The sequence below is a fragment of the Ahaetulla prasina genome, chromosome 2 (genome assembly GCF_028640845.1).
Source record: "Ahaetulla prasina isolate Xishuangbanna chromosome 2, ASM2864084v1, whole genome shotgun sequence".
Taxonomy (NCBI): Eukaryota; Metazoa; Chordata; class Lepidosauria; order Squamata; family Colubridae; genus Ahaetulla; species Ahaetulla prasina.
Window position 1 is genome coordinate 167,209,569 of NC_080540.1, and position 22,302 is coordinate 167,231,870.

At 44.3% G+C, this 22,302-nt stretch overlaps 1 protein-coding gene across 4 annotated transcripts in view; it reads right to left on the reverse strand.

The window, feature by feature from the left end:
• Nucleotides 1-22,302, reverse strand: part of LRP1 (LDL receptor related protein 1) — a 385,724-nt gene that overhangs the window by 6,408 nt on the left and 357,014 nt on the right. For 3 of the 4 annotated variants that reach the window (XM_058173442.1, XM_058173441.1, XM_058173440.1), the window contains 18 exons: nt 21,383-21,489; nt 20,338-20,470; nt 19,437-19,556; nt 17,494-17,616; nt 16,160-16,303; nt 15,798-15,932; nt 13,367-13,486; nt 11,646-11,914; nt 11,372-11,550; nt 11,187-11,293; nt 10,937-11,053; nt 10,144-10,320; nt 8,579-8,719; nt 5,149-5,322; nt 3,408-3,569; nt 1,901-2,075; nt 1,164-1,268; nt 188-252 (listed from right to left, as the gene is read on the reverse strand). In XM_058173442.1, the coding sequence (XP_058029425.1) occupies nt 188-252; nt 1,164-1,268; nt 1,901-2,075; nt 3,408-3,569; nt 5,149-5,322; nt 8,579-8,719; nt 10,144-10,320; nt 10,937-11,053; nt 11,187-11,293; nt 11,372-11,550; nt 11,646-11,914; nt 13,367-13,486; nt 15,798-15,932; nt 16,160-16,303; nt 17,494-17,616; nt 19,437-19,556; nt 20,338-20,470; nt 21,383-21,489 (2,553 nt within the window). Of the gene's footprint in view, nt 1-187; nt 253-1,163; nt 1,269-1,900; nt 2,076-3,407; nt 3,570-5,148; nt 5,323-8,578; nt 8,720-10,143; nt 10,321-10,936; nt 11,054-11,186; nt 11,294-11,371; nt 11,551-11,645; nt 11,915-13,358; nt 13,487-15,797; nt 15,933-16,159; nt 16,304-17,493; nt 17,617-19,436; nt 19,557-20,337; nt 20,471-21,382; nt 21,490-22,302 lie in introns of those variants that run through there. The other variant, XM_058173443.1, reaches the window with a different exon arrangement.

A 22,302-nucleotide genomic window follows, 5' to 3' on the forward strand; every position in this document is an offset into this window, starting at 1 on the left:
CATGTAAATATAGTGGGAGGCAGGCTCTCAGACACTGGAACACCATGAGTCACATTGTCTGCTTGATTTGGAACTTTATCAAAAAAAAAATTCTACAAACAGATGACCTCCAATCTCCCAATATTCCTTTCCAACACACACAGACACACATCAGTCCCTACGACAGTCATCTGTCCACTCTACTTACGGTTGCTTTGTTGCCCACTGTTCAGAGATTCCTCACAACGCTCCCCAGTCATTTTCAAGATACACCTGTAGAGCGAGAAGCAAAAGACTTAAGTAGGGTGGATGCGGGATAAACCCAATAGGACAGCTCCTTTGAGCAGGGAAGATGCTGGCAAGACCAATATTGTGATGAAACTAACTTAGAGAATAATAAATCAGGGCTGGATGACATGAATTATGTAGTTTACGTAAATTATGTAGAGCCATGGGGGCACAGTGGCTAGAATGCAGCATTGCAGGCTGACTCTGCTCACTGTCAGGAGTTTGATCTTGACCAGCTCAAGGCTGACTCAGTGTTCCAAAAACCAAAGTCGGTAAAAGTTGGTAAAATGAGGACCCAGATTATTGGGGGCAATAGGCTGACTCTGTAAACCACTTAGAGAGGGCTGTAAAGCACTACGAAGCGGTATATAAGTCTAAGTGCTGTTGCTATTAACAACTATTGTAGGTGATCTAAGGCAATAGGGCAATAGACAATATTCTAAATGGTTTCTTTATTTCTAATTGTTCCCTGTGACTCACTACGGATTTCCTACTCACGAGACCATCTGCTATTTATATTGATATATTGACCATCATTTGTGCTGTAAATGTTGTACCTTGATGAACGTATCTTTTCTTTTATGTACACTGAGAGCATATGCACCAAGACAAATTCCTTGTGTGTCCAATCACACTTGGCCAATAAAGAATTCTATTCTATTCTATTCTATTCTATTCTATTCTATTCTATTCTATTCTATTCTATTCTATTCTATTCTATTCTATTCTATTCTAAGAATATCCTTAGAATAGAAACAGAGAAGAACTGGGAAACAGGATGACATGGGAAATCAGTCCCCGTTATCATTCTGGAAAGTGGTGGGTAATCATCTCTTCTTTTATCTCGAGCACATGGGCACGTCCCTTCCTTCGTTCCAAGTTTCCTCCCTACTCACTGGCATTCTGGCATGGAAGTTTCAGCATTCATGGTACATGTCCCTCCATTCATGCAGTAGTTGTTGCAAGTCAAACAGCTGGGGGCCATCTTGCCATCAGGGCAGCTGCAAAAGTCAAAGGGAAGCGTGGTCAATGGAGCCCAGGTTTCTTACCGCGACTTTCAGTCTTTCAACATAGCCCCACTGACCTAGCCATTTCCCCTCCCTCCCTTCCTGTACGTGGTTCAGCTGTTCCCCCTACAACCAGGGGTGGGCTTCAATAATTTTAGCAAGGGGTTCTCTGCCCAATTGCCAGAACGACATAGCCATGGTAGGTGTGGCCTACTCACCTCCTGCACCATGGTGGTGGTGGGGGGGTCATTTTTGCCCTCCCTGGGCTCCAGAGACTTTCTTTGAGCCTCTTGGAGGGCTAAAACGGCCTCCCCAGGCTCTGGAGGCCGTCTGGAGGTCAGAAATTATGCCCGTTTTTCACTCTCCCCGAGCCTCTGCACGTGCCCTGCATTTACATGCATCCAAAACAGCCGCATGGGGACTACTGGGAGGGGAGGAGCGGGGTGGGCAGGGCCAGCCAAGAGTGGGATTTGGGGGTTCTCCGAATTGCACAGAATCTTAGCTAAGGGTTCCCCCAAACCCCTGCGAACCCCCGGCAGCCCACCCCTGCCTACAACCCCGAACCACTTGGGGTCTCCTCTTTCCACACCCATCGGCACTTCTCGCAACAAATCCCACCTACTTACATGCAGGTTACATTGCCAGTCTGCTTGTTGATGGAGCATTTGCCCTTGAGGCAGCGGTCACACTTGTCATGCTGGCAGCGGTCACCGTAATAATTTGTTGTGCAGCGACACTGCTGAGTCCCAGAGGCTGTCAAATGGCACACGCCATTATTTTCACAGTAGTTTGAACAAAGGCCTGAAAGAGCAAGGGGAAAAGATTCATTCCAGATTCATAGCAGAGATTCAGCCTTAGCCTGAGATTCACAAGCAATTGGCTGCCGGCTCACTCGGAATCTTTTTTTAATCTCTTATACACCACTGACTGATTATTATTAAATGATGTTATTTCTTTAAAAAAATGCTAGCACATTAAGGATGTGCACAGGAATTCACTTATTTGCAAAAAGAACGCTCCAGACAGCTTTGGCATGTCCCAGTCTCCTCCTACCCCCCTGCCCCCACCCCCCAAAAAAGCACATGGTAAATCTCTTTCAGAACATGCCACGCTCTGAATAATTCAATGGTTTCCAGAAATGAGTCCTTTGAACTGGAAGCTGTTCCAAAGGGTAATCCAATTCCGAAACAGGTCTGTCTCATCTGGAATGCCACTTAAGATCCTCCCAATTCAGAGGATTTACTCCTAGATTTACCTGGCATGGTCCAGAGAGGAAATGGAACATGCTCTCTGGCATGTTCAGTTCCCACATGCAAATTTTTATGGTGTGCCTAGAACAGGGGTGTCAAACTCCATTTCACTGAGGGATGCATCAGGGTTGTGTTTGACCTCGAGGAGCCGCGGTGGGCGTGGCCAGGATGGGCCTGGCCAGCTCGACATCACTCGTGTCAGGGGAGCCTGTGGAGGCCTGAGCTCCATTTTTGGCAACAGCTTCCTGTAACCTGCTGCCAGCAAAAACGGAGCTCAGGAGGGCTTCCTGCGACCCTTGCAAGCTCTGTTTTCGGCTACGATGGCCTCCTGCAACCCTCTGCTAGCGAAAACAGAGCTCAGGAGCCCCCCCCCCCCGAGCTCTGTTTCCGCTGGCAGAGGCACTGCAAGCCAGTCCTTTGCTGTTTCCAGGGTGGCCCCGTGGGCCAGATTTAAGCACCCTGCAGGCCAGATCCGGCCCCTGGGCCTTGAGTTTGACACCCCTGGCCTAGAAACTATGAACGGGACCCAAGATTGCAAGCACACTCCAAATGTGCCTATTTGCACTAGCAATAGGTTAAGCAAAGTGATTCTATATTGAATGGAAAGATTACAGCAATCCTTGGAGAGAAATGTATATATTCTCCATCCAATTTCACCTTCGCTGTTGCTACCAACCCCAAGAAAGATCCAAGGAAGCAAGGCAGAGATTTCAGCTCCAACTGCCTGGAAGTCAGGGAAAAGACCGCTTGGCTACACTAGTTGATTTCACTGTACTTCCTCCCTTTGGTTAGAATTTGGGGTATTCTTGGCAGCGACTGGCGGGCAGACTCTGCCCTTCAAAACCCTCGGGATATCTTTTAAGACTTGCTTGGGAGTACTTACGAAACTGGCACTTGTCACCAACGTAACTGTCCGGGCAGCGGCAGTTTGGCTGGTTGCCCTGGTTGACTGTACAACTGCCGTTGTTAAGGCAGTAATCCATGCACACTGGCTTGTTACACTGAGAACCGGTGAAGCCATTGGGGCAGCGGCACGTCGGCATCCCTGGGTGGGTGGGAAGAAAGAGATTGTCGATTAAACGTAGTTTTGATTTTGGCAGAGGGCTTCCCAACAAACAAGAAAAAGCTTTGCAAGGCTGTATACCGGCGGTGAAATCCACTTACCTTCGCTACCGGTTCGGGAATGGGAGTGCGCGCGCCACTTCTGTGCAAGCGCAGAGAGTAAAAAACAGGACGTAATGATATCCCGGCAGGTGGGCGGAGCCTCCCGCTGCCGGCGCTACGGGTTCGTGCGAGCCAGATAGATCTGGCTGGATTTCACCGCTGCTATATACTGAATTCCTGGAGCGAACCAAGCATTTCACTGAATGCCCATGTTGGCGGTCAAATGTTTTCCTTGCCTCAGAGTCTCCATCCATTTCAATTGGAAAAGTAGCAAATCAATGAAGATTTGACTCCACAGAGAAATTAGAGACATATAAGGCCTTTGGGGGAAAAATACAGGTCATCCTCGACTTACGGCACTGAAAAAAGGGACTTATGACCGTTTTTCACATTTACAACCATTGCCACGTCGCCAATGCCATGTGATCAAAATTCAGACGCGTGGCAACTGACTCATATTTATGACGGTTGCAGTGTCCCGGGATCATGTGATCCCCTTTTGCGACTTTCTGACAAGCAAAGTCCAAGGGGAAGCCCGATTCACTTAACAACCGGGTTACTAACTTCACAACTGCTTTGATTCGCTTAACAACCGTTGCAAGAAATGTTGTGAAATGGGGCAAAACTCACTTAAATGTTTCACTTAGCAAACAGAAATTTGGGTCTCACTTATGGTTGTGCGTTGAGGATTACCTGTAGTTTAAAAATACAGGGAAACCATAGTAGAAAAAAAATAAGTAGCAAAGTGAGAAATATGTTGGTGTTGTGGCTCCCGCCCCCGAACCTGGCCCCATGCCCGAAAGTGCCTTGGAGCCGGGCCTGCTGCCAGAAAGTGACTCAGAGCTGGGCCTGCTGCCAGAAAGTGATTTGGACAGTGAGGGAGAAGGGCCGTCAGGACTTACCTCGGAAACACCGGCCTCCCTGGATCAGCTCCAGGAGCCAGAAGCAGGCCAAGTGAAAGAGATAACGAGGCCTCCTTCTCCTGACTCTTTCCCACCCCAGGCCATGCCTGCAGACCCAGCTGACAACAATTAGGCTTGGCTCAATCCCAGGTTTCGTAGGCAGGAGAGAAGGGAACGACAGAAACAGGGGATGGGCAGGCCTAGGAAGTGCTGAGCCATGGAGCCACACCCCCACAGGATATAAAAGGCAGCAAGAGCTGGTGTGTCTCTTTGTATCAGGCAAATCCACGGATTGACTAGAGCTGAAGGTTGTGACTCACCAGCGTCTTGGCAGCTGATTCTTTTGCTGCCAGAGCTGATAAGAGCCGGCTAATTAAGCCATCGTTCGGACGGAGGTGAGGAGGACACAACAGTTGGTGTCCAATTGCATTTGTACCCAACAGAGCAATGCTGTAATTTTTTTTCGGTATTGTAAACCAGGACTCTCCACTTTTCTTCTCCCTGTATTGATAAACTCTGGGCATCCAACTCTTCTTGTAAATTTTTACAACAACTTACCAGATAAAGAAGCAGCACAAGTGCCTCCGTTCTGGCAATAGCTGGAGCACTGGTCATGCTGGCACTTGTCCCCGATGTAACGTGGCTGGCAACGGCACTTGGGCTGCTTGCGTGCATTGAGGAAACAGCTGCCGCCATTGAGGCAAACGAGGTCGCATGTGTCAGTGGCTGGAACTGAAGAATAAAGCGTGCAAAGACATGAAAAAGCAGGTCCTCCTTACTTTTTATTATTATTATGAGCCGCGGTGGCGCAGTGGTTGGAATACAGTACTGCAGGCTACTTCTGCTGACTGCCAGCTGCCTTCAATTTGGTAGATCGATCTCACTAGGCTCCAGGTTGACTCCGCCTTACATCCTTCTGAGATTGGCAAAATGAGGACCCAGATTGTTGGGGGCAATAGGCTGACTCTGTAAATTGCTTAGAGAGGGCTGTAAAAGCACTGCGAAGCAGTATATAAGTCTAAGTGCTATTGGTATTGCTATTATGCACTGTTTTAATAATATCACCAGGGCTTAAAATTCTTACCAGCAAAGAACTTCCTTCTCTGAAGTGCTTATGATCCAAATTGACTTGTGGAAAAAGTAAGAGAGGAAGCGGAGGGAAAGTGGCAGCAGGGAACTAATTTTTCCACTGCATGTATTTGTGTTGCGGTACGTGGTTTCAAGGAGGAAGGGAATTGCCTAGGGCTTCACAGCAAAAGATGGATTTAGAATCCATGTAACAGAAGGATTATTTCCCAGAGTTCTGTACATACACAGAGAATGCATGATTAAGCAACACGGGTTCTGGGAACCAAGATCTGAAGAAGCTTCTCCTCATCCATATTAAAGAAAGCCCAAGATTTGGGTAGACATTACAGCCGGTAGCTTCATCGAGCGCAAGTAAAATATAAAGATGTTCCTGTGCCAGAAGTGGGCTTCAATTTCAAAATACATAACCCCAGCCCAGGAGTGGGTTCTATTTACCTTTACTACTAGTTTGCAACAGGCTGCGTGCTCGTGCGCCTCTGCGCATGCGCAGAAACTTCCTGATGATGTCCGGGTCAGTGGGCAGAGCCTCTTGCCGGTTTTACTACCGGTTCTTGCGAATTGGTCCGAACCGGGAGCAATCCACGACTGCCTCAGTCCACATATAAATTTTACATTGCACAAATAGAAATTACTACTTTCATTTGTAATGACATAACTACGGTAATCTGTGGCCAGCTACAGATCAACGGAAGTATGCAAGAGTCTATAAGGAATTCTCAGCAGCATTCCTCTACAGACCACAGGGTGAGTGGGCAATGTTCAGGACAGTCCACGGCACAGTGGAAAGTCCCAAGTTCAATTCCTGGAATTTATTAGGAAGCAGGAGATATGAAAGACCTTATCTGCTTGAAGCCTTGGAAAACTAGGCAGAACACAAGATTGAAACATCTCCCTATGTTTATATGGTCAACCCTGCAGTAGGTAGCTCTGAATATTCTCCTACTTTTATGGATTCTTTACAAGCAGAAGACACTTCTCAGTAAAGGTTCTTATTCCATGAGATACATGCCACATGTAGAAGTGTCTTTATCTCCTTGCTCTTAAGTAGAAGCACAAAGGTATCGATTCTTCTATCAAGTGCCTTGCAATTAATAAGTTGGTTGTAAGATTGTAAAGCACCCTAAAAACAATTTATCTTGCTTATCATGGCTTGGGACCAGGTTATCTGACCGACCATCTCTTGCCGGTCACATCAAAACGGGGAGGCAGGAAATGTTGCAGGTCCCATCCCTGAGGAAGATACACCTGGTGGGACCCAGAAAAAGGGCCTTCTCCGTGGTGGTCCCTTCTCTCTGGAACATCATTCCCCCAGAGATTAGAATGCTCCCCACCCTATTCTCTTCTGGAAGGCGCTGAAGACCTGGTTCTGCCAGCGGGTCTCGGGAACCCAAAGCGGGATGGACCCCATTAAATGACTCATGTGATCTGCTGTCGCCGGGGCGGGGGTGATTTTGTTATATTGTACTATCATTAATTCATTTGATTCTCTCTTTTTTTGGTTAGTTTTTATTGTTTTAAATGTGGTTTTATATTCTGTAAGCTGCCTTGAGTCGCCATGGGCGAATAGGTGGCTATAGAAATTTAGTAAGTAAATAATAAATAAATTATGTTTGAGAATGTCGTACTACTTCTCCCTGATCAGACTGCAAACACAACATAACTTGCTCCACAAGAGATAAAAGAATGCAAGGGGAAGTCAGAAACAGTGCACAAAGGAGGCTCACTGTTCTCCTGGGACCTGAAATAGCTCTCTATACACTTGTGGCACGTAGATTTGCTTTGATGCTTACTTTTCCTAAGAAGCACCAGCCCACCAGGCAAGAAAAACACAGGGCAGCCTAGTTCGTAGTGTTGTGTTCGCCATTAACTTCAGAAGTAGCGCAAAGAACATTAAGGCAGGAGGATGTAACCACTCGTAAACCTCAACTGCAGTTTTGTAGTACTTTTAACTAAGTCACTGAAATTTGTTGATTTCCTGCCAAAAGACAAATGCGTTCTACCGCATTTATGTAAAAAGGCAGAACAAAATTGCCGTCAAGCATTAAACAGGCTTAAAATACGTTGTGCTCCCCCTCCTCTCCAACTCTTCCCATTTGCATGGTGCATCCTTTTCTCTTTTCATCATGAAACTGAGCTCCCCTTTGGAAAAGAAGATAAAGGTACGGCTCCGGATCTGTCTATCTTGGGTTAGGTCAAGTACAACATTTTCTTATTATCTTTCTGGGGTGGGGGGGGGAATCCTTAACTGGAAAAAGCCACTGAGTCTGGATTGTCTCCATACAAAGCATGAGCTTTGGGCAGAAGACACAGAAATACAACCAGTCGGACAAACAGGTTGAAAAACAGCTTCTATTCATGGGCTGTCAGACTCCTAAACACAACTACAATCACTCCATGGAAACACATGACTGGTTTCTCCCTACTTACTTGTATAATATAGAAAATAAGAATTTTCTATATTATTCATTTGTCTTGATTTTTTGTTATGGATTGCAGCAGTAGAGGCTAAATCAATTTTGTTGTATATATGTACAATGACAAGAAAGGTGGTTATTGTGGTTGTTGCTATTGTTGTTATTTATAACTAAAATGCAAGCTTGGCGTATTTCCAACCTGTCGTTATTTTCACTCCTTTGATCCTGTGAATAAACCATGCAAAATTCATCTAGGTGGGTTCTCACAGCCATCAGATTCAATTGGTGAAGGGATACTTGAGCTGATTTCCATTCTCCAAGAAAGAAACCCAAACTATGGTACCCACCATGTTCAAGTATTCATCTTGCCTGTCTTATCAGGGGCTGACTGAGAAGGATCAACGCACCAAAGGGGCAACAAAGTTCAAGCCTAAAGGACCCACAGTAACAGAGAGCTCGGAGCATGGAAGGGAAGATGGACCTACCAACAGGTGAGACACTAGGTGAAGGAACAAGCACACATATGCCATTGTCCAACCTCCTGCCATTGGGGCAGGTGCACACAGGACCGCTTGGGCTTAGGAGGCAGAGCCATTCACACTTCTTCCTGTCACATGGGTTGGTCACTGGAGAGAAAAGACAGCAAATGTAAATATTTTAAATTTTAAATTTTAAATCTAAATTTTTAAATTATCAGCCTTTTATAATCTGCTAAGTTTTAAATGTTGTTTTAAATTGTATATGTTGTGTTTTATCTTTGGCTGTACACCGCCCTGAGTCCTTCAGGAGAAGGGCGGTATAAAAATTTAATAAATAAATAAATAAATAAATAAATAAATAAATAAATAAATAAATAAATAAATAAATGTAAGAGTTCAGCAGAGGTCTCAGGTAAAACATTTTCTGTTGCTGCATGGCAGAGCCTTTGGCGTCCAAAGAGGGTTGGAAAAAGAACCTCAGGAAGTAAGACTTGATTTTCTAGCTTCTGGGTTTGCCTTCTTTTTATTCGGTTTCGGAAGAGTCTTTTTACAATCCAGCTTGTGTTTTCCTGGCTCAGAGTCCATGCGAATCAATTCTCCCTCCACCCCTCAATTTCCCATTAGACCAGGGATGTCACTCGGTTTCATTGACAGCCGCATCAGTGCTGTGTTTGACCTCGGGGGGCGTGGCCAGCTTGACATCACTCATGTCGGGGGCGCCTGTGGTGGCCCAAGTGCTCCGCCATGAAAACAGCTTCCCGAGCTCCGTTTTTGGCTGTGATGGCCTCCTACAACCCTCTGCCAATGAAAACGGCACTATTTTCACTGGCAGAGGCACCCTGGGCCAGTCTTTTGCTGTTTCCAGGGTGGCCCTGCAGGCCAGATCTAAGCACCCCATGGGCTGGATCCGACCCGCGAGCCTTGAGTTTGACACCCCTGCATTAGACTAACATGCCCTGTTTCCCCAAAAATAAGATATCCCTTGATAATAAACCCAATTGGGCTTTTAAGCGCATGCGCGAAAATAAGCCCTCCCGAAAAATATTTAAATGCATGCGCAGCTGGTCCCCGCCATTTCCTCTGGTTAGGGTTAGGGAGACAGAGCTGGAAATAAGATAAGATGGCAAAAGGACCCCCGTCTTGCTCCACGCGCCCCAAAATAATAAGACCTCCTCAAAAACAAGGCCAAGCGCTTATTTTGGGGTTCAAAAAAAATATAAGACAGGGTCTTATTTTCGGGGAAACATGGTATCTGCTTATTATCACCCTGAAAATGCACATTCTGATGAAATATCTTAAATACCTCAGGGTTTTTTTTTAATGCCTTTCTCAAAACTAGATCTAACCCCTAGGTCAGTTTTGTTCTTAAAAACAAACCTAACTTCTAACTAACTTATTCTAACGTTCCAGATTTCCCCAATTTTGCACCTTCCATATTAGGCGCATTAAAACTGAGTAAATCGGAATAGGGTATTTTTGGTTGGTTTTTTTTCCATCACAGGTCCTGCACTTGGTTCCCCATGATATGATATCAAAAGCCACGTTGTGGTGCTCCAGAAAGTGAAACTGACCATCTGGCTGTTTATACTGGTGGTAGAGTACCACATCGGTGGCATGGTTTAGTCCCGCGGTGAGATTGGTGACCGTGCCGTGGCCAAACTTGTGGATCTTGAAGATGCGATTGTTGATGTAAGTGACACCGTAAATGTAGTCTTCAAAAATGTCAATGCTGAAGGGATGGCTGAGTCCTAGAGGGGAAAAAAGGCATGAAAGAAGAGTAAGAGATTGTTTGGGCAATTCTATTTGTTGTAGTATTGGGGAGTCAATATTTGAATTTGTCCAGGTGAGCTAAATATCTGTCCCTAAAACAAAGACAGGGAAAGAACGATGATCCACTGATTGCCACCATGAAGAGGAAAAGAAATGTCCTATCCTGTATTAATTGCAGTGAAAAATACTCTTAGATTCTCCAAAAAAACAACCCATTCAACTGATGACAACTTCTAAGACTACAAGCAGGAGGCAATGTTCTATAATTCCAATTGCACTTCTGGAACACAAATACTTCTCTTAAAAAAAAATAGAAAAAGTGAGAGGGACGCAGCATCGCTGGTTTAGATTGCTTTAGTTGATTTATCTTGCCCATTTGATTTAAAAACAATAATTGCATTATCACTGTTAACTAAAAAAGAGATAATAGATACATTGCCTAGGAGAGAGAAGATCTTATTGTGCCACCAGAAGTATATCATCACCTCTGTTTCACATACACACACACACACACACACACACAGAGGTATGCATAGATATTCAAACGAAAGCACAGACATGCATGATTCGTTTACGGGTTTTTTTTTCATTTACCTTTCTTGCTGTCGATGGCCACCACTGGGTCAGTGCCGTTGAGCCTGATGCTGCCAATGACTGACAGCTTGGCGTCCGCCCAGTACAGGCGCTCATTGTGATAATCAACAGCCAGACCTGCAAGTAAACCACAAATGTAGATTACAATACTTAACTTTTCAAAAGTCCTGAATGTCAAGCATATTCCCGCCCTCCCCAGCTGGGATTAGAAAACTGGGCTCCTAGAGCACAGGTTATCCGCTTAGCTCACCAGTAGGCCACTGGATATTGTCCTGGACAAGCGTCTCTCTTAAGGTCCCATCCATTGCAGCTGTTTCAATTTTAGGGTGGTTCCCCCAGTCCGACCAGTACATGACGCTATAAAGAGAAAGGCCTTCTGTGAGATCATTCGACAGGGAGAAGGCAAGTTGGAAGGAGTACTGGGCCTTCCCTTACCCTCGAAGCGGGTCCACTACGATTGCGTGTGGCTCATCAATCATGCCTGAGATCAGGGTCTTGCGATTCTCCCCCTTCATCTGTGCTACTTCGATGACGTCACGCCCCGAGTCCGTCCAATAAATGTTCCCAGCCACCCAATCCACGGCAATGCCCCGGGGCATCTTTAACCCTGAGATCTGAAAGAGAGAAAGTAGGAAGCAATATGAACTTCGAGGCCTTTTCGGAAATCCCAGCTCTGGCGGCTCCTCAGTCATGAATTTCTGCCGCTTACATTTAGATGGGTGACACCGCCGTCAATCTGCCGTCGGTTACGATTGGAAGCGCTGGAACCGGCTGAGGAGGGGAGATCACGGCAGGATATGCGTCCCGTGTGCCAGTTAGTCCAGTATATCTTGTTACCCTTCACGTACACATCCATGGCAGCAATACGGACGTTCTCGTCGCCTTGGAAGGCGGGTTCGTAGGCCGAGTTCGGGTTGAAGGGATACATGCTGCGGATCTTGTTGTCATCAGCAATGTAAAGTATCTGATACTCAGAGCCTGAAAAAAAAAGGTATAGAATAGAATAGTTACCTTGATTTTTATGAACCCGACATGAAAATGAGTGAATCTTTCCACAGGGAAGATGAACAAAGCAAAAGAGGGGAAGGCACCATTTTCAGGAAAACGAGAGCAAACATGACCACTCCTCAGTCTCACGATGAACTTTAACCTGAGGTGCAATTATATATGTTTGCACACCTCAAGGAAGCAGTCTAAATGCTTGCAGGCATGTAGTTCTCCTTGCCATCTAAGAAAGCATATTTTCATAAATATTTGCTCACGAGTATCTCTTCGATGCTGACCTACAGCCGAAGTATGAAAATACACATGTGTCTTATGATACATCCTATATGAAAAAGAAGATGAAATTCCTTGGCAATTCTAGGCCCCCAAAGCACAGCAGGGAGTTACATAGACTCTTTTGTTCCCTCAGAGAGAGCAAATGTACAAACTTTCTTCAGGAGTGCCAAGGGGCCGATAGAAAATCTGACTCACTAGGCCTCATTATGAGAAAATGGGAGTTCTGTGATCAGCCAAGTGTTTAAATGTCGTAATCACGTTACTTTAGTTTCATCCTCAGCTCTGTTTCTGCTTTATCTCTCATTTTGCTCTGATCAGGTATAAGGCAGAATGTAATTTGTTTTTCCTCCCCTTAGAAGCAGCTAAAGAGAATTTGGCTGCAAAAGCCAGAATTCTCTGCTCTTGAATGGTAATGCACCAAAATAGGTGTCATGGCACTCAATGCATTATCATACTTGCCAATTAAAAATGGGGATTAAATAGTATTCTGCCACTGATCCTGCGAGGAGCAAATCTGACTGTTTTGTTCCCAGAAGGACAAAAGTTAATAGAAACAAAGTCCAGCTAGCTTATGTTCTTCCAGAAAGAAATTCAGGAAAGCCACCTTTAGAATACCAGGACCAACATACCTCAGGGAAGAGTATCAAGCTGAGAAGAAAGGTTTTGAAATATTTTGGCCAAGGATTTTCTCTTTGATCCCCCTTTAATTTTTACAAAAGCCCCTGTGATTACAGCAGCAACATGCTCTTTCCACACAAAAAGCTTCTACCCGGGGTGTTTTCTACCGCACGACACAACTGAGCTTTGTGGCAATTCCAGGAACCACTAGAAAATGGCAGAAGCCTCTGTGAAAAGAATCTTGCACGGCCCTAAGTATGCTGGCTTTTAAAAAGTTACATTAAATTGGAAAAGATCTTTTTGACATCTCCTTTTTAAAAAGCAGAATCAGTTTCACTATGTCAGGCCTGACAAATATTTCTGGTTTTGTTTTTTAAAAACATGCAGAAATGAGTAGGCGAATGAAGTAATCCTATACCGATCTGTTTCAAATCTCATTAAGCCCCACCATCAGTTGATCTCTCTGATACACACAGGGGGGGCTGCACTCAGTATTAAATAAAGCTCCCACCCTAATGCTGTTTCAAGTACCTTCAGCCTTGCACATATGGTGGGTCTTCTGGAAGTTCTTGGCACAAGTGCACATATAGGAGCCCTTGGTGTTGTTGCAGAGATGACTGCAAACCCTGAAGTTCAGGCATTCGTTGATGTCTGCGTAGAACAAGGAAGACGTGAAAACAAGATCGCTGGATGCAAATGACTGAAGGGTGGAGTAAATCACAACGTATTTTTTTGTTCTACCTTAAGACTCAGGAGTAACAGAACAATAAGTAGACGACCCCATAATGGCCCTTCCAACACTGTGGTTCCGTATTCTAAAAGGGGGGACCTTTGCAGGGTGCAACAGACCTTGGTTCTCTCAAAATTATTTATAGCTCATACGCTCCCCTATTGACCAGGGAGCTCATTGGTAGAAAGTAATAATTCCCTAAGGGTTCCACTTGTTACTTTTAAAAAAAACAAAACAATTCCAACAGTAATGAATGGTGTGAATCTAATGCCATGATATATAATTCATTAGACTGGAGGGATGTTCCTATGAATAATGGTGCTTATTTCAAATGAGAATGTGATGGCCACCAACTGTATGTGTGTATAAAAATAAAAAGGAAAAATCTTGGGCTTTCTGTGTACAATGAAAACTTGGGAAGAGGAGTGTAAAATACTCTCATGAAAGAGATTTGGGGATCTGGGTACAAAACTCACTGAAATCATGAAGTCAAGAGCAGGGGTGTAATCTACTTACCTTCCTTACCGGTTCAGAAGCGTGCGCGCGTCAGATGCCCGTGCACACCGTCTGCGCATGCGCAAAACCTTTCTGCGCATGTGCAGAGGGTACAAAACACATTACCTCCTGGTTAAAACCAGGAAGTAACGACAGCCGGGCAGGTGGGCGGAGCCTTGCACTGCAATTGCTACCAGTACTCTGAACCACCAGCCAAGATCGCTACCGGATTGGGCAATTCAGTCCAAAACGGGAGCATTTCACCCCGTCAAGAGTCATTCTGGCATATTTTCTGCCAAGGACTAGTAAAATCCCTCCCCAGAAATGTACATAATATCAGAATGAAAATCTCACTTTAAGAATGACTAGGAATGTACAGCTGGCTAGTTTCTAGCCTTGGATTGTTCCTAGAAAAATAATTCTTTTGTTCTTATGTCTTCTTTCTCTCTCCTTATCTATAGATGGACTGTGTGCTTGCAAACAAGTTCAAGCATTCAATACCATTTTGTACAAGCACCACCAAACCAAAAATAAAGTGTGCCAGTTAAAAGGACAAGTCTTTCCATAGTTACCTGTTGTTTTGATTTATCACCCATTATCGCTAAAAAAAGCAGAAGCTGGAGAAGTTTCCCCAAATGTCTTTGTTCTTCCCCTGTGCTCCATCTCACTGCCAATCAGGTGTTAATTTAGCACTAAGGAGTAGATTGCAAAAAATTGATTTCCCTGCAGTTCCTGTCATTAGCCAGGAAGGGGAGTGGGGATGAATAATGTAAAGTTTTAGAGGAAAGCTCAAATTACAGTCGCAGCACATCTGGCAAGCAGTGAGTACCATCAGCTTGTCTGATGGGGATGCTTATCAGTCTAGTGCAGGGTTGTCAAACTGATGGGGTTGCCCGGCACTTTTTCCCCTTCGCGGGGCTGGGGTGGACGTGGCCCGCCTGGAGGCCACCCTTTTGACACCCTTGGTCTAGTGCTATTGGTAGACTATCCCATGCCTTGCATCCGCCACACACACACAGGTCTCTCTCTCTCTCTCTCTCTCTCTCTCTCTCTCTCTCTCTCTCTCTCTCTCTCCCATCAGGGACTCCTTAATCCTTTGGCAGTTGCTCCTCTTATTTTGCTTCCTTAATACAAAGATTACAACCTTTAGACCATGAAGGTTTCCAGAGCTGGAAACAATTTTAAAAATCAATAATGCAACAGAGAGAGAGAGAGAGAGAGAGAGAGAGAGAGAAAGAAACACACACACACAGCATTAATAAACAAATAATCTGAAATCAGAATTAAAAGTGCAAAAGGACAACCAGCACAAGGTTCAAGAATTTGAGAAGGAAGGCATTTCTCCTTCCTAAGTGACTTCAAATCCTCTTCTACTTCTACTTCATCCCTGAAATGAAGACCAACCATTCTTCACTGATTCCAAACTTGACTGATTCCAAAAAACCCAGAACAGGTTGCACTCAAGTGGTTCCTTTCCCTCATGGATTACAAAAGGTCTTCTTTCGTGTTGACAGATGGTGACATGGATTTATCGGAAGCATTGATGTTGTTTCAGCCAGACAACCAAAACGTTTTAGATTTTGTTCTTAACAAATGACTATAACGCAAGGCTGATTTCCTATATTTTTGTCTGAAATGGACCGAGCTTTGTTGGAGACTTAAAAAAAAAAAGATTGGTAAAAATACCTTTTTAAAAATTATATTCACAGCATCCAATGGACACAATTGGCCTCCTACCTTGGCAGAAATTCTTGCCTGGCACTTTCTGAAAGCCACTGCGGCAGGTGCAGTAAACAGATGAGGGGCTCTGGATACATTTGGCTTCATCGCCACACATGGTTACATTGGTGTGACAGCCATACGTCTTGGGATCTGCAAGTACAAAATGGGAATAAACGAATTTTACATCGGCAGCACCAACAAGAGAGATAGGACAACAGCTGGGAGGTGGGAGCATGTAATCGATCAAACCATTTGGAGTTTCATCATACCATACAGACAATTTCCCTTCTGTGTCCCTCCCCCACACCTGAAGAGGGGGAAAAAAACATCTCCCCTGCTATCCAAGATTATTCACATTCGGTGGTCTGTCCCCTCACCCTGCAAGCAATTGTCTTCATCAGATCCATCTCCACAGTCATCAAAAAAGTTGCAGCGATGCTCAGCACTGATGCATTTCCCATTGGTGCACAGGAATTCATTCTTCTCGTGGCTGCAGCTCCTAGGTCTGGTGGTTGGTGAATCTGTGGGGTTAAAATGATGGCAGTAAGAAGCCAAAGGAATGCATCACGATGCCACAATTCGATCTCTTTCATTCCCTTGTCTTCCTTTCCGAAGAATCATAAATCTAGTCGGGCGTCTCCACAGAGGTGACTGGATTTTACTATTACCTCAGGTGGCAAGGCAAGTAAATTCATCCACTGTGGATGTTGTCTGTTATATCTCCACACAAATCAATGCTCCAATCTTGTCCCTTTTTTTTCCCCTCAGGAAGCTTAGGGCCATGACTCATGCAGAAACACAGGGGGGGAACTCTTTAAAACGAAGACTGTGCTAGAGGAACCTACCCAAATTTGATTGATTCCAAAAAAGCTAAGCCGATCAGCCTTGGATGACAGACCATCTGGAATTACCCGGGCTATAGCTAGTAATATCTCAGTATGAGGTAATGGCAAACCATTGCCATTGCCAGGGCTATAGATGGTAATATTCCAGAACGAGGTAATGACAGACCACATATAGTCCTTGACTTTTGACTGTAATGGGACCTGCTCATCATGGGTGTAAGTTGTGATGGTTGTAAAATGGGCAACTCATGTCACTGACCTGATTTTACTATCAGTTTTTTTGTGGTGGTCATTAACTTTGTGGTTATTGGCTCCTGCCTGTCAGTTACACATTAAAAGGTAAAGGTAAAAGTAAAGGTTCCCCTTGCACATATGTGCTAGTCATTCCTGACTCTAGGGGGCGGTGCTCATCTCCGTTTCAAAGCCGAAGAGCCAGAGCTGTCCGAAGACGTTTCTGTGGTCATGTGGCCGGCATGACTAAACGCCAAAGGCGCATGGAACACTGTTAACTATTAAATATTATACTGTTATAATATTTGCGCATGGAACACTGTTAAATATTTTTCTTATTGCATTTTTTACATGCTTTGAAACTGCTAGGTTGGCAAAAGCTGGGACAAGTAATGGCTGCTCACCCCATTTACGCAGCATTAGGGATTCGAACTGCTGAACTGCCGACCTTTCGATCGACAAGCTTAGCATCTTAGCCACTGAGCCACCACTTAGCATCTTAGCCACTGAGCCACCACATCCCTGTACAGTTACACAATAGGATTAGTGTAAATGAATCAAGACTACAGTTTATTACTTGTAGGGAGAGTTTGCCATGCTTCTGCAAATCTTAGGAGATAGCAGAAACCACTCACCACAGAACTGCTCATCGGTGCCATCCCCACAGTTGTCAATCCCATCACACTGGCGGCCGATCCACAGACACACACGGTCGTTCTTGCAACGGAAGGGTCTGTTGGGAGGACACTGGAATTTCACTGCAGCAGAAAACAGAAGCAAAGAGAAAGAGTGAAAAAAGGCGAACTGGGATGATTTGGAGTCACAGTATTTTTGGGCACCGTCATACATAGGTGGTCAGTCCCCCACTCCCCCCTTCCCATTCCTCCATTCCACTGTGGAAAATACAAAGTTCAGGAGCTCTGTAGGATTCTGGACTCTGTCTACTTTTTTTTTCTCCTGGCCCCTCACCCCCACAGGTTGAGAGAATGGGGGAATATAGCAGTGGTTTTCGGCTGTGCTGGAAGCCCACTGTTTATACCTATGACTTCTGGAAGACCTCTCAGCTCAGTTGCCTTACCTGAATGGTAAACTGTGCAAGATATGAGACTGTTTCACCTGACAACTAAAGTGGTATCTGCTTTCCTGTATGGATCTACCCAGCTCTGCCTTGAATGTGCTGTGGTCAGCAGCTTTCCCAAGCCTCCTCGGAGGCCTTTTCTAACTCTGGAATTCAAGGTGGTTTATAAAATTCTCCCTTCTCTCTCCCCTCAGCCAAAACACAGATCCCTACAAGAATGGTTTAAGAGCAGGTGACTTCAGATCAGCTGAGACTTTTGTGGATAATTGGGGTTTTGAGCATAAAGGGAGTAAAAAATTGCCACCAGCAATTAATTTGCACCATGGGGGACTTGAGCATTGGTGGAATTGATGTTTAAAATAAGTAAGAGTTAGGACAATTTTACATTTTCGTTTAGAAAAATTCTTGGCCATTTTCATTGGATGCAAATTACAAGAAATATACTCCTGTACATTTTGATACTTGCAAAGATAAAGTGTTATGAAACATTCTTCATTTTTCTGATCTGTAGGAAAAAACGGTAGCCCAAAATCTGACCTAATAATGTAGGCAGTTTAACCAACAGGGGTTTTAACATTTGCATATCTATAGAGAACAAACAATGCATAAGTTTAACTTCTAAGCACTGCAACATTTTGTTTTGTTTCTCAATGTACCAACAACTTTTCAGATTCTGCATCTTCTGCATAGAATAGAATAGAAATAGAAATAGAATTAGAAATAGAATAGAGTAGAATAGAATAGAATAGAATAGAATAGAATAGAATAGAATAGAATAGAATAGAATAGAATAGAATAGAATAGAATTTTTATTGGCCAAGTGTGATTGGACACACAAGGAATTTGTCTTGGTGCATATGCTCTCAGTGTATATAAAAGAAAAGATACCTTCATCAAGAATCATAAGGTTCAACACTTAATGATAGTCATAGTCAATATAAATCTTAAGGATACCAGCAACAAGGTTACAGTCATACAGTCATAAGTGGAAGGAGACGGGCGATAGGAATGATGAGAAGATTAATAGTAATGCAGACTTAGTAACTAGTTTGACAGTGTTGAGGGAATTATAAGGGAATAAAACCTCTTTCATGAGATCAGGGGCCCCTGGTGAAATTCCTCCAATTTCATCCTGTGTGAATCTAGACAATTCCTCAGAACTGATTCATTTTCAGAGCGACAATCCTGTAAGCATTCCTTATACTGGATACAGTATAGAGTCAGCTGTCAGCTTCCTCCCAGAATACAGCACAAAATACATTGCTTCTTTCCTTAAGTCACTCTGGAATTCCTGGAAACCTCAACTCCCAAAGTAGGATGTTCCCAATTGGAAACGTGGTGAGAATTTGAAAGGAGGAGGCATTGATTTTGGCTGGAATAATTGCCAAAGCCTAGGTTCTGTGTGTCCCTAGTTCCCGGTGAACTCCTAGCCAATCAGCTGAAAAGAGAAAATGATGAACAAGAGAAGCAGCGGTTAATCACAGGTGGGAGGATACTCACAGCATTCTTCGGGATTTTCATCAGAATTGTCACCACAGTCATCCTCACCATCACATTTCCAGGCCAGTGGCTTGCACAGAGTGTTGTTACACTGGAACTCATCGAGAGGGCAAGTCCGTACTATAAAGAAGCCACAAAAAGCATGTAAGTCGCAACCTCGTTCCTGAGCATTGCTATCCCACCTAAGTTGCGAGTAGTATCAAAGGATGTAAAAAAGCAATGATAAGTTCCACAACTAGGAATCTGCACATACAACCAGGCCAGTGGTGGGTTTCAAATTTTTTTACTACCAGTTCTGTGGGTGTGACTTGGTGAGCGTGGCATGGCTTGGTGGGCGTGACTTGGTGGGCATGGCAGGGGAAGGATGCTGTAAAAATCTCCATTCCCTCTCCAATCCAGGGGAAGGATACTGTAAGATCTCCATTCCCTCTCCAATCCAGTGGAAGGATATTGCAAAATCCCTATTTCCTCCCAATCAGCTGGGACTCAGGAGGCAGGGAATAGATGGGGGCGGGGCCAGTCAGAATTTTTACTACTGGTTCTCCGAACTACTCAAAATTTCCGCTACCGGTTCTCCAGAACTGGTCAGAACCTGCTGAAACCCATTTCTGCACCAGACCCAGGATAACACTATGTATGGCATCCTTGCATGACTGCATAAGCCTCAATATCCTAACAGGGATTGTCGTAGGTACGTGGCCTGATCTCCACTTAGACCAGCATTTCTCAATCTCAGCAGGTTCAAGATGTATGAACTTCAACTCCCAGAATTCCCTAGTCATCATCTTATGGTCAATAAGACCTTGCCTCCATAGAGATAAAACTGAGATCTGGGTATTGGGATTTGACACCTCGTTTTGGTATCCGGTCTTCCAAGGGAAGAAATGATGGTTGCCATTACCTCTTGTGCCACAGTCTTCCTCATCACTGCCATCCATGCAATCGGCATCGGCATCACAACGCCATCGCAGTGGGATGCAGTGGCCACTCTTGCAGTGGAACTGGTCCTGTTCACAGCGTGGCTTGCATTCTTTCTGTGGAGGAACAAGGTTTGGAAGCATTTCAGGTCAGAGAGCAGAGTTCTAATATTGAGTAAGTTATCGCTCTATCTGAATCAATAAGGCTTTGCTAAGCAGCTGAGATTGTTGAGTCTTAATATCATAATAACTGCAATAGGGCTTTCAGAATATAACAAATTACTTTATGGAATTACACAGGAAGAGAACGAAGAACGCAAAATTAAGTGGATGTTATAGAAAATCAAAATATGATTTCCCCCCCTCTCATTCGATAGAACGATTTATCTAATTTCTAAAGAAGCTACTTCCTTCAAAGCTTCCTTATGGGCCTTTCCCAACAGCTACTTATACTGTTATTCAGTAACTCATGTTTACAGTTCCAGTTGTTTTTCCTAATATGCACACCAAACTGACCCATGTTTTTTCATGTACGAAAATTCTTTTAAACTCAGGCTATGCTGAACCCAGCACTCCGGTAAAATTCTGTTTACTTCTAACAAGACCATTTCCCCTCCTTAGATGTTAATTGCATACGAAAGCTACAATTTCCCTAAACATTTGATCCATGTCCACAAAGACTATAGAACACGAGTGTCAAACTTGCTGCCTCGCGTTGCCGTCACATGACACTTCATGACATTTTTCCCATTCGTGGAGCTGGGGTGGACGTGGCCTGCACGTGACGCGTCTGGCCTTCGTGTCACCAGTTTGACACTCCTGCTATAGGAGTTATACTCAAAACACTTTGACAGCTTCGAGGTGATTAGGGCTTCTGTAGGAATTCAATGGGGTCGTGATGGGTCGGACACGACTTCGCAACTAACAGCAACAACAAGGAATTCAAGCCAAAAACCAAAAGCTGATTGTGAAAGCTGCTGCATTTTGATCATAGCGTCTTTCTGGCCACTTTCCACCCTTGGGCCTTACCTCATCAGAGCCATCGGCACAGTCATGGTCCCCATCACACTTCCAACGGCCTGCGATGCAACGGCCATTGGCGCAGGAGAACTCACTTTCGGAGCAAGGCCTGGGCTCTGTAAGCAGAGAAAGCAGAGAGGGACATGAGCTGGAAAGCTTCGACACACCTGTAGGGAGTTGTGGCTACTCTACAATTCACACACATCAACATAGTTGCTTATTTTTAGTGCCTCACAATGTAGGAATAAGTAATCGGATTATTGTAACACAGAAAATTCTTAACTTCAGTTTGACTAGAAACAGAGGAGAAGCCAAAAGAAAAGTTGGGGTGGGAGTAAAGAGGAAGAGGTAGCAAGACAATGATTTCTGAGTTTATCAACCCCATTATCCAGAACAGTCGCCTTGCGGCGAGATGGGCAGCAAACAAATTTAATAAAGAAATAAATAAAACGGCAGCTTCTGCCACGCTAAGAATCTCAGCTCAACTTTTTCAACTTGTGAACTTTGGACAGTTCACCTGATGGCCGAAGATCTTGAATGCCGCACCATATACTAGCTTTGTGGTGACCGGCAAGTTCCTCCAAGAGATTATTAAATGTCAAGTACAGAAAGCTTCAACTTTCTTACTCTCTGCTCCCGGTAACAATTAGGAGAGTAAACTTCAGGGCTGGGGAATATGCTTTGTTTTTAATAGAGATCCATACTTAAAATTCAAGGAAAAGCATGGACATATTCAGTTTAAGAGCCAGTTTCAGTACAAGAACTGAAGTCACACCCTTTCGCATAATATCCACATCTGCCTTTATCCTACTTTTTTTCAACTCCATGTGAGAAAGTGAGATTGTTTTGCCATTTGTTATACAAATGAGAGCAAGAGACACTTATGAAGCGACTGCAAATCAATCAGAGTTCTAGCAGAAGATTGCAAT